Here is a 12819-nt window from a genome sequence, read left to right as displayed (position 1 = left end):
TGTTTTACCCAAACAACAAAAACTCAAATCGTACAAAGTCTTTGTGTCTAGTTTCTAGTGTAAATATTTTAGTGCATTTAAAACAAGACGAAACTAACATTTAACTTTTCAGCGAATGTTTTAAGTGAATAATTCCTTAATACTGATGAAAAAGTGCTTGTTAAATTGGCAAATTATTTCACTTGTAACTTGGGAAAATGTCTTATGTTATCCTGTTTCTTCTACATGTAACTGTGGAACAATGCCGTGACAAAATGGAAGCTGCCACACCTTCAGAATTAAGTTGTTTTTTTAAAAATACATGTTAAAACTATGTAATAATGGAAACGCATCATGATGCTACTTACACCAGCTCATCGAACACTTTGACCCTCTCACATCCCTCTGGAGGTTCCCGTTTGAACATGTAGCTGTTGTTTGGTTTGGGCGAAGTGGCGAACTTGGGAAGAGGAGAGCTGCACCCGCTGTCTGAAAACAGAGAAACACAAAGGAACACATGGTGAGCAGGCCTGTCACAATACACAATAAATCAATTAATTGCACGATAATCAATCATTTCCATTTACATGATTTGTCATTTCTCTCTTTCTACCAAAAACTGGATGACAGTCTGGTGTTTTGGTCTTAACTAGCCTTTCTATGAAGCACAAACACAGACTTGATAATTCATGCAGCCCTGTGCATTGCATGTATTGCAGGGGTGTCCAAAGTGCTGCCTGAGGCCATTTGTGGCCCCCAACTGCAGATCAGCAGGAATACAAGTTTTAATGAGTTAAATTATTACCAACGTCATTTTCTTACAACGGAAAACGTTAAGTACAGGATAAAGTATTCATCATTTTATAACCAACAGGTTCGTCCAGAGTCTTTGACTAAATTTATTTAATTGAATTTGGCTAAATATTAGCAAGAGTTTTGAAAGAAACTGACCCAAATCTTATTCCTATAACTGTGTGTAAATTAGATAAATTGAGCCTAAAATAATTTGAAAACTAGACTCCTTTCTTTTAATATAGCAAACGTGCAAAATCCTTTTTACCTGTTAATGAATAACATCCCTTTTTCCTTCCAAAACATAAATAAATAAAATCGGACGACTTTATTTTAGAACAATAGTACAACAAGCTATCATCAGTTTAACTTGGAGCAAACCTTTATCGATGTCCTCAGCAGAACAGGGACTTCCGTCGTGGGAGTGGAGGTGGTCGGAGCTGCAGGGTCGGGGCGACGGGCTCGACTCGCCGCTGGACGGGGCCTGGGTGTCCGTGTCCCGTGTGTCACCGCTGCTGCTGCTGTGGCGGTTGGGAGGGAAGGGCGGGCGGCGGCCATCCACCGCCTCCATGGCCTGTGAGGAAGAGAGGTGGTACAAAAATAGGAATGCAAATGATCGATTATTGGGTTAATCTAGAGTTTGATCGATTTAAGATTAATTAATTAGTTTTCTCTTGTATATAGAGGGTCGACCATCTTTCCATAACAGGAAGGGTTAAAGGCAGAATTTTAAAAAATCATTTAAAAAATTTTACGTCATTTTGTGTTAGCTGTATTAAATACTCACTGAATAAACAGAAAATTGTGGTTTCCTCACGATTAAACTTGGATATATATAACAAACAGGACTTATAAGATTGCAGAATAGAAACATTTAAAAATGAAAATAAAATTTGTGAAACGCTTAATTCCCCATGAACAGACATAGGAACCGTCTTGTTGCTCTTAAAGTTAAATCTTCCCTCCATGAAGTGCGGTAACCTCTTTGCTTCTCTGTCGCCTTCGCAGCCCATCAGTGACTTTTGATAGAGAAGCTAACGCTACTCCGTCATGCCGCTCGGCTGAAGGAAGCGCCTTGAAGGTGAAGCTTAAGGAGCTTTTCGAGTGTTTATATTTCAAAACAGAACAACATAAGGTAAATTTAGCATTCCGAATCGGAAAAAGTCTGAATCGTTTCTCTTCACCGATACGGCTTCCATCTTTGTTTCTGAATCAACGGCTCCGCTTAGGGATGACCACCGCTAGCGGCGCCACCTGCTGGCCGGCGGCCACGCTACAACACAAAGTATAAAAGCTGAATGTTTTTAAAGGGTCGTTTGTGTCAAAATGTATTGATAAAACCCACTGAACTGTTAAAATATCAATAAATATCTGTTTGTTTCAGCATTCAGTAAGTGATTCTTAAAATTAAATAACATTTAACATCTTTCCACAAAGGTCAGTCGATTTCGTGATTGTTTTTGTGTTTTTTTTTTTGCAATCAAAATCATGGATTTTGTGGCGCTAAATTAGAAATATTTGTAAGGAATTTTTATGATCTTGGCGCAAATGCACGATGTTAAATGTGACTTTTTATTAATTGCTGTATAACTTGACATCAAGTAAGGCTGATGGTGTGTTCACACCAAAACCGTTATGCTCGTCTGGTTGACATTCAAAGTCTATGTGGAGGCTCGTCGAGGCACGTCAGACGCGTCACAATCACTCTAGCCATTGTTTGTCGTTGCCGGCCTATTTGTTGGATGCGCATGACGCATCAAAAGCTCCAAACGTGCCGGAACGGGCCCTTCACGCGCCTCTGCATACACTTTGAATGTAAACCCGACGCGCAAAACGTGTTTGATGTGAATGCAACCTGAGCCAGCAGACACTCTTTTTAGCCAATGTTGAGAAAAATCTGCGGTGAAAATCTGAAAAAAAATGTGCTGATCTGTTGATTTTGTGTGAATTTTGTAGATTTGTGAAACTGGAGGGACTTATTGATATAATTTGAAGTCTGGAGGGCCACACAAAAGGCTAATGAGCCAGACTTTACACATGATCTCAGCAGACATTTTTAATTGATCAATTTGAAGTTGGAACTAATTTTAATCTAATAAATCATTAATGGACATCCCAGGTGAGAAGTGATCTGTTAAAGTTTGTGAATGTGGTCAGACTGTCAGAGGAGGCAGAACTTCCTCAATTGGACTTGATGAGTTCTTCGAGTACCGATGCCAACAGATGGAGGGACTTTCAGAGAAACGTCTCTCTCTTTGGATGACGTCACATTAAACTCAAAGTGCCATCTAAAACGCCCTAAATCTTAAAACATCTCCAACTAAAAGCCCTGTGATGTGTTTGTCTAAAGGGCAACTGCAGAAGCAAACAGCACACCAGATGGTACTTGAGAACAGCGTGATGTGAATTGTGTTGAGCTTTGGCTCAGCTGACTGAAAAGAGCGAGCAGAAGGAAGGCAGAGTGCACAGCAAGCTGTAAATCTGCAGGTTAGCGTGTGTTTGTTTGTGTGTTTAAGCCATGTGGGTGTGGAGCATCGCAGCCCTGCCAAGGTTTACAACCTCATATCAGGGCTGATTTACAGGCTTCTAAACAAGTGGACTCTCACGCTGTACAAATATGTGTAGAAACTGACTTTACAAGCTTGTTTTTGCACAAATGTAACGAATCCTAAGCATAACTAACAAGTTTAATAGTAGTTTCATGCCTTTTTTCAGTAAAGCCGTTAAAAAGGTTTTGAAATGTTTCGTTTATGCATTGATTACATTCTTAAAATGCAAAATGGAGATGATTCCTTCTGAGGTCCATGACAAAACTTATGCATATTTAATTACCAAATTAATAATTGACAAATGGAGCAAATGCAGAGCAGAGATCGGTATGCGTACGACTGAATTTACATGCACAATGGTGTGAAAAAGTATGTTCTCCTTATAGATTTCTTCTGTTTTTGCTTTTTTTTAATCACACTTTAATATTTCAGATCAGACAAATTTTAATGTTGGATGAAGATAACTTCCTTAGGAAAAAGTAACAGTTAAAGCAATTAACTGAGATTAAACTACTTTTTTGAAGAAATTTTTAAACAGTAGAAGAACAAAAGGTGTCCAGTTGTTTATTTACAACTTTAAGGCTTTATGTGCAATAAGTCATCTTTGCAGAACTTCACTTCCATCCCTTACCGACTGTTGGAAGCTCAAGGAACTGCCTGATTATGACACAATTCCACCTACAGCTGCAGTATGCAGCTTTTATTAAAAAATATATAAATTATAAGAGATAATTCGTGAAAAAAATCTAACTCCTCTTGCCTTCTCCAAGCGCTATCAAGAAACAACCAATCAGAGCCAGGAGGAGGGTCTTAGCGCTGTCAATCAGTCTTATTGTGGCGTTGCTCATCCCCATCTGTTCCCCCTCTCCTTCCTTTCTGTTATGAATGCTAAGGCTAGTTAGCACGGCTACAGATGTCGGCGAATAAACGGCAAGTTGTTTCTCCAACGTTACCACATTTAGCAGTGAGTACATGAGAATGATTGACAGCGCTGAGACCCTCCTCCTGACTCTGATTGGTTGTTTTTGGTGCATTTCTTCAGACAGCAATAGCAACTCAGGATGGATGTGGAGGAGATCGATGTTTTCACAGGTTATTTGTCTTATAACAAACTGTCACAACATGGTGACAGTTTCAACAAATATGTAAAAAAAAAAAAAAACATTTTATAACCCAATGTTTTTGTACCTGCAGAGCACATGCTCTTTTCTGCAGACGTCCTTACAAACATACCCATCGCTGGTGTGGTTGTGGACTAAATGTCTTTCAAATTGGACATTTCCTGTCAGATTCATAACAGTTTGTAGAAAAGGACAAAAACAAAGTGCAGATGCAGGATTGAGTCACAACTTTATGAGTTTTTCCCTCATGATTCAGGTCTTAAAAGTGGTCTCAAAATGCCGTTTGCAGTATTTTTGTTTTGAATTGTGAGCATTCCCATTTAATGACTGAATTACAACAAATAAATTAGTCAGATAAATAAACTTTACAGGACTTCACTGAGGTATAACAAGCAGTGAGCAGTAAATTACTGCACATCGCAGCCCGATGCTGTACCTGCAGGCCGTGCTCCCAGTCGACTCGTATGAAAACGTTTTCCAGCTCGTGGTTGATTCCCTCCACGCTGCTCGGCACTCTGCATATCAGCGACTTGGGCATCGGGTTTGACGTTAAAGTTGAAGAAGTTCCCTTGTACTGAAAAGAAACATAACACTGTTTGAAGGTGGAGTAATGATTTAGACATCTTGAAATAAGACAAAAGTAACTTACAAGTAATGTTTCAGCACAATATTGCTATAATTTATTTAATATTGATAAAAAAGTTTTAGTTGCACTGGCTGATTATTTCACTTACAGCATGAAAAAATATTGTTAGAAATAATAATCTACCAGTGGAAATAGTACTTTTTAGATCAATCTTAAAGGAATTATTGACTTAAACCAAGCTCCAATATTCAGCTTAAAAGTTACTTGTAAATTAATTTAGTCTTTTTTTCAAGTGTACTAAGATATTTGCACTAGAAAGACACGATTGGATGGAACCACAACACTGCAAAACACAAAATCTTACCAAGTATTTTGTCTAGTTTCTAATGCAAATGAGACAAAACAAACTTACAAGTAACTTTTCAGTGATTTAAGTAAATAATTCCTTAATATTGATGAAAAAAAGAATTAGTTATTTCATTTATAAAATGGGAAAAATATCTTGTTATAAGTGAAATAATCTGTAGTACTCCTTAGTTAATTTTAAGGGACTATTTAAGCAAATAAACCTCCTTTATCTTGCCGAAATGTTACTTGTAAGATAGTTTTGTCTCAAGATATTTGCACTAGAAACTAAACCAAAACTACTTGGTAAGATTTTGTGTTTTTGCAGAGAAGCGGTTTCAGTTAAACAGAACAGAGTTGTGGTCAGAAGCATCAGTATTAATGCTGTGTTAGTGCAGCAGCACAGCATCTCTTTTCCTGGGTCTAATGAATGAGCTGCAGCTCAGGGGAAGACATGCCCAGACACATTTCCCTCCTCTCCCTCCGTTTGACCTCAAAGATCAACTTCTCCTGTTTAGGAAAAGTCAACTCAACAGCACCCTGCATGTTAAACACATAATAAATCATGATATTTATTATGTAAATCTAAACTACATAACACTAAATATAGATGTTGTTGGCTTGATGAAAGCTTAAATAAATATGGATTTAAAGGTATAAAATAAAGTTACACTGAACTGTTTACTCAGTTTTCTAATCTCCAGCAGCTGTGTTGTAGGTTTGTAACCGTCCGTTTCGTTTGGATGTTTTCCTCCAAACTGCTGAGCTCCCTTATCATATCTGTGTGGCCTGTGTAAAATCTTGCATCACCAAGTTGAGTTAATGATAATGTTTTCACCCTAACGGAGCATGACATGAGAAGCCTACCTGTGATTGGCACGCGGCGCTGTGCTGCTGCGGCAGCTGCTGCAGGGAGCTCTGCTCTCTGTCTTTGTTCTGCCTGGTCACCTGTTTGCTGCGCTGCAGCTGCAGGCGCAGCTTAGCGATCTGCTGAAGGTGAAATAAGACGGAGACAGTAAACCAACAAGAAAAACTGTGTTAAATGTCACATCGACTGCAGTTTTCTGGCCGATCACTGATTACCAAAAGCCTGACCTGCAGACTCTGATTTTTGTCTGAAATGTTGCTAAATGTAGCAAGAAAGTCGTTGAGTTGGCAATAGTGGGGCGACTATTGCTAACTGCAGACATGAGCAGGTGAGCCGGTCCAGTGTTTCCCAACCCTGGTCCTCAAGGCACACTGTCCTACGTGTTTTAGAGATCTCCCTGCTTTAATGTGCCTAATTCAACTGATTGCAGTTCAGCAAACGCCTGTTAATCAGTCATTGATTGAAATCAGCTGGACTGAAGCAAGGAAATACCTAAAACATGCAGGACAGTGTGCCTTGAGGACCAGGGTTAGGAAACACTGTGTTAGACAAACCTGCAGAAGAGGACAATGGTTGGATTTTAGACCTTTGCATGGAAGTATCAGCCGATCACCCAAAACTAAGAAAATCGGTGTCGATAAATTGGTGCACAGTTCGTCACACGCATCCAAATATTTAGGATCAGTTAAGAATTTGTTTTGCAACAGTTAATGTATAAATTACACATTTCTTTACTGCAGCTGCTTTTCCGTTAATGTTCAATAAAGTCTTTGTTTTCTTATTCAAAACAATTATTTGCTTATTTGCATCTTTTAAAGGTGTTTCAAATATTGTGTCAAAAAGGCTTAACTGGTTAAACGAAAAATTTGTATTTGATTGTCGAAATAATCATTTAACAAAATACGATGAGTACTTTTGCATTCTTCTGAAAAGATTTACTGAAACAAACTCAACCTGAATGCAGCCCTGCCACCACAACAAATTTTTTGAACGATAAATTCCTCCAGAAGTTAATGCGATAAACAGTAATATTATTGCTCTGAGACAAATTTCAAGTAATATAATGGTAATAATGGCATAATAATGCAAGAACCTACTAAAATAAACTTTAAAAATCAAACAAATCAATAAACTTTAAATTCTAATGAACATTTAGAGCTGGAACATTTCAAATATCCAAAATAAACAAACAAAACAACAGAAACAACAAGTAAAATCAATTATAAAGTCTCTGTTAACAAATTGTTTTTAAAAAAGAGATAGTTGAGACCATAGTGAAGAATTTCATCATCCAGTTTTTGTAGAAAAAGAGAGAAAAGAGAAAGATCATAAATCATTGATCTTGTTTAAATTTATCATGTGATTTATTGCTTATTGCAACAGGAATAGCTGAATGTTGCTGCAACACTTCCAGAGTCAGCCTGCTGATGAAATGAGTTGGGTCAGTGGGTGTTGCTACATCAGGCCCAGTAAAAAAAAAACAGGATACCCTTTGTAAGACTAACAGACACAGTTGTGCTGTGCAGACAAAGGTGTGGTTCTTCAGCGCAGATCTTGTACTCCAGGCAACACAGTCAACAAAGAGACCTGCTCCTTTCAGATGTCCTCCCACTCGTTAAATTGCAGAGGTTAGAGAGCAGGAATCCTGCTGCCTGCGCTCGCTTAGTGGAAGCAGTCGATAATGACAAGTCCAGGCAGCCCGGGTGTAATCTTAGTTGATGGGAAAAGAGAGATTTTCCTGGCTGTGCTGAGCTATTGATTTCTAGGCCAAGTTGTTCAGGGATTGTCTGCAGAACAGTGAACGCAACATTTTCCAGGCAGGTCAAGTTATAAAGTTAGAGGTGTGCTTAAAGGTGATTTATGAAATAAGAGCAAGTCAGAGGCCAGAAGCTGCTGCAGATGCATTTCATAAAAGATTTCATAACTTGTTTTATACCTGCTGTGTTGCTCTGACAGTTTGCTTAATTACAGCTAAACTGGAGCTACTACTGACTTCATGCACTGCAAAAACACACAGTCTCACCAAGTATTTTCTATCTAGTTTCTTAGTGCACTTGAAATAAAACAAACTGACTAGGAACTTTTCAACCAACATATGAGCTTGGTTTAAGTAAATTATTCCTTATTTTTTATTTAAAAACATTAATTCCACTGGCAATTTATTTCATGGGCTGCACAGTGGCGCAGTTGGTAGAGCTGTTGCCTTGCAGCAAGAAGGTTCTGGGTTCGATTCCCGGCCCCGGTCTTTCTGCATGGAGTTTGCATGTTCTCCCTGTGCATGCGTGGGTTTTCTCCGGGTACTCTGGTTTCCTCCCACAGTCCAAAAACATGACTGTCAGGTTAATTGGTCTGTCTAAATAGTCCCTAGGTGTGAGTGTGTGTGTGCATGGTTGTGTGTCTCTGTGTTGCCCTGTGACAGACTGGCGACCTGTCCAGGGTGAACCCGCCTCTCGCCCGGAACGTTAGCTGGAGAGGCACCAGCAACCCTCCTTTTACACAAAGGTGTAAAGAAAATGGATGGATGGATTTATTTCACTTACAACAAGACATTTTTTCCATGTTAGAAGTGAAATAATCTGCCAGTGGAACTAATATTTTCTAATCAATATTAAAGGAATAATTTACTTAAGCCAAGCAGCGTCCTGCTGAAAAGTTAATTGTAAGTTAGTTTTGTCTTTTTTGAAGTGTACTAAGAAACTAGATCAAAAATATTTGGTGAGATTTTGTGTTTTTGCAGAATAAAGTTCAAGACCAGGATCTGCTCTTGACTGCGCACTGCAAAAAAATACAAGAACTTACAAAATATTTTTGGTTTAATTTTTAGTACACTTGACGTAAGACAAAACTAACTTATAAGTAACTTTTCAGAAAGATATTGGAGATGGTTTTGAAAATTATTCCTTATTTTTATCTAAAAAAGTTCAAGATCCACTGGCAGATTATTTCACTCATCAAATAGGAAAAATGTTTATAAGTGAAATAATCCACCAGTGAACTAGCACTTTTTCAGGAATTATTCATTAAACTGAGCAATATTGGGCTGAAAAGTTATTTGTAAGTTAGTTTTGTCTTACTAAGAATTAGACCAAACATATTTGATAGGAGTTTATATTTTTGCAGGGTGGAGCGAAGGTGCAGCTCTCTAGGAAGAAAAAAAACAAACAATCTGCTGATTTTAAAAAGGGAAAAAAGCGGCTGTATACTCTGCCCTCCTTCAGTGTGGATCCTCTATACTGTCTGAAAAACAACAGTCCATGATGAGATTCACACAGTGCAGCCATGCAGAGAACAGAGCAGGATAAATTTAGCTTGTGGTCTGGAGGCCTGGAGTCCATGTGGTCGGCCAGACGGGCTGCCAAGGCCAGCAGATAGACAGGAGTGGAAACCGGCTTTAAGGAGGGTAATATTTAGGCTGACCTCAGACTCTGACAAATAAAAACACACTTTAAGTAAATGAAGAACCTCAAGAATGACAGAAACATTTTCTTTACCCAGCTGTGTGGATATAATGATGCGTTAGCTGAGAGCAGCAGCAGTGACCGGATCGTCTGGGAGGTGGAAGAAGGGAAAGTACCTCTTTCAGATGATCTGCGCTCCCCCACGACGCTGATCGCTGGTGAGGACTTCCCAGTTCGGCGGCTTCGTCGATCCAGAGACCTGGAGTCTGAAAAACAAACAAAACAAAGCACATTACACCACATGAGTCAAAATTAAGACTTTTTAAGACCTTTTTTTAATACCAGCTTGAACGAAATTTAGGCTGACGACGCGATAAATATACAATATAAGTGGAAAAAACAGTGGCAAAAACAGTTGATGATACATTTGCACTAATTTACCTGTGATAGATGCAAAAAATAGCTAAGTAGCTAACTAGCAAGCGTATATTAACAGATAGTTACAAACAGCCTCTGCAACTTTTACCTTGCAGAAAAATCCTGCAGGAATAATTAAAAAGAACTGCAACAGTCCAGCCAAACAAAATTTAAGACATGTGATTAACGTATTCAAGACCGACTTACATGTTCTTAAATTAATTTAAGACATTTTAATGCTTTAATTTTAAGTACATGAGTTTAAGACTTTTTAAGGATGTGCGCACATCTCATATTACTAAAATGTTACCAAAACTTCTTGCACATCTGTTGTTCCCACTAAGTTGCACCTTTTCTGCAGAACAGGCCGACAGATTTGAATGCATGTTTGTGCAATTAAAAATGGGTGGAGTGCATGTTTCTGCATCTGGGCGAAAGTAAACAAAAAGACGTGTTCACATTTGATTTCACTGCCTGTACATGAAATGCAAAATTCAAATACTCATAAACACAAAGAACAAATGTTTACAGCTGTTTTAAATCTACAGGAACACCACGAAAAACTCTGAAAATTGCGTAAAAGTGTCATATTTTTACCAGTCATCTTAGAAAAGTGGAACTTGTATGTTATATAGAATCATCACACATAAGGCGTCTTCGCACTGCAGGGAACGGTATGGAACGGAACGGTTCCGACCGTGTTTGCATTACAACTTGCGACCGGTTCCACCCGGCCCGATTGGAACCACAAGAGCTGTGGTTCCAATCAGACCGGCCAAGCGGTTCTGCTTAGAACCAGCAGCTGATTGACTGCTGGCTGCTATGGAGTCAGACGTTGATTTTCCGTTGACAGCTGGCTCTCACTAAACTGTATTTTGTAAAGAGTGCTCTTTTCAATATGTTTATTGTTAGTTTTAATTAGCAATGGATTCGTCTCATTATAGTGCAATCACCTGGTCTAATGATGAGGGTTTTTATCCTCCGCTTACTCGCTGATGAACGAGTACAGAATGAACTAGATCGGTCAACGAGGAAAGAGAAAGTTTTCCGCCGCATCTCTGAGGAAAAGGCTTCGGCCGCTACATCATTGTTTAGTTTAAAAAATAATAACATCAGGTTCAGCTTCGATGTATATGCAGTGTATATGCAAACACAACAGGGCTGGAACCGTTCCGTACCATTCCCTGCAGTGCGAAAACGCCTATAGAGTGATCAAGCTTCTGTTACTCATAATTCTTATAATTATGGCTTATAGATAATGAATACCCAAAATTCAGTGTCTCGGAAAATTAGAGTTGGAAACTCCTGGCGTCACTCCCTAATCAGCTAACTAACTCTAGACACCTTAAGATTAAATTTAAATATAACTGCATTGGTTTTTTTAACATCTTTTCAACAATAAAATAGATATGCAATAATTTAATGAAAGTTGTGGATTTTTGCAGAAAAATCTGCATTTTAAGTTTGTTTTTTGGTATAGAAAGAAATTATTTTGTCCACTTTTCAGCAAAAAGAAGAGGCTGTGGATCCCGTTCTGGTCAGAAGTTTCCATTTAAGTAAAAGTTTGGATATTTGTGGTTCTACTTGCTATGAAAATAAAAAAGCAAGGACAAATGTGATTGATAACAGATTAATACTTTTGCTTTAATTTACCATAATCATAAATAATCTCACCCAAAACATTTTAAAAAGTGTTTCATCTGCACAAACCACCAAATGTGGACCATTTTGAAAGCCATTCTGAGGCCTCCAAATGGCCCACGCGCTGCACTTTGCACTCCCCTGATTTAAGACCTGAAACAGAAACTCCATTTCAACCAAAACTAAACTCCAAGAGTCTAAAATGTTCAGAAAAACCCATCTGAAAGCATTTAACAAGTGGTGTGCGTTTCAAAATAAAGCTGCATACCTGGAATCAGTGAAAATAAGTACAGCAGTCCCTGGGGAAAAAATCTCTTAAACAACAAAAACCTTTTCCTTTTTTTTCCTATTGCGGAGCAGAGTTGCACCAAACTGTGTTGCAAGACACTGAGCTCACATATTTGTCTTCTGACAAGAAAAACACTCCAAACAAAAATCCAAACACATTTAAAGAGCATTCATGCTTACTTGCCATGAAGACATCTCTGTTAGTTAAAGGTGACATAAAGTTTCCGTCTTTATGTTCCTTCACCTTCAGCAATACAATCCAGAAATTATCCAACAATGCTGACTCTAGTTACAACTGCAGGCGTATCAAAGCTGAATGAGCCAAGCAATAAACGTTGAGATGTTTGTAGATGATTACAGAAAATCAGCTGATAAACGAGATATTTCCTCCTAGAGAGCATAGAGATAGTTCTGTCTCGATGAACTCGCCTTTTCGACCTCTGCTGAAAGAAACGAGGCAACGGTTAAATTATGTAAATTAATGCAAAACCAGAAGCAGGGAGCGGATCTTTCATAGGCCTGCAGAAACCACATACTTCCCCCTGATTGTGTCTATCAGCGGCGGCTCCGCTCCGACAACACGAGCACAGCGGCGCAACACATCGTAAATGTCACCGCCTTCGCCCTGCCTTACGCCCGACTCCGCACAAACAACATCTTCTTTCTCTAAACAGCGCAGGGTGATATGGAATATCACCCTGTGAATAATGACGAACACCCATGGAGCTGTGTGAGCCGGCGCGCTGGCCACGGCTCCCCCAGAAAAGGACACACATTAAATGGATGCTTGTGCTCTCGTAAAAAGAGACCTCTGTGCTTGGCCGCGCTGGATGGC

General features: G+C 38.9%; 1 protein-coding gene across 2 annotated transcripts in view; it reads right to left on the bottom strand.

Moving 5' to 3' along the window:
* glcci1b (glucocorticoid induced 1b) overlaps positions 1-12819 on the bottom strand; it is a 32309-nt gene that overhangs the window by 3894 nt on the left and 15596 nt on the right. Inside the window, exons 4-8 of one of the 2 annotated variants that reach the window (XM_008430975.3) lie at positions 9815-9904; positions 6240-6359; positions 4878-5015; positions 1153-1345; positions 348-468 (exon numbers count right to left, since the gene is read on the bottom strand). In XM_008430975.3, coding sequence (XP_008429197.1) covers positions 348-468; positions 1153-1345; positions 4878-5015; positions 6240-6359; positions 9815-9904 — 662 coding nt within the window. Of the gene's footprint in view, positions 1-347; positions 469-1152; positions 1346-4877; positions 5016-6239; positions 6363-9814; positions 9905-12819 lie in introns of both variants that reach the window. The other variant, XM_008430974.3, reaches the window with a different exon arrangement.

This window comes from Poecilia reticulata, chromosome 16 (genome assembly GCF_904066995.2).
Source record: "Poecilia reticulata chromosome 16, P_reticulata-male-v2, whole genome shotgun sequence".
Classification (NCBI taxonomy): domain Eukaryota; kingdom Metazoa; phylum Chordata; class Actinopteri; order Cyprinodontiformes; family Poeciliidae; genus Poecilia; species Poecilia reticulata.
The sequence above is the reverse complement of the archived record's forward strand: the minus strand, read 5'-3'. Positions and strand labels throughout refer to the sequence as shown.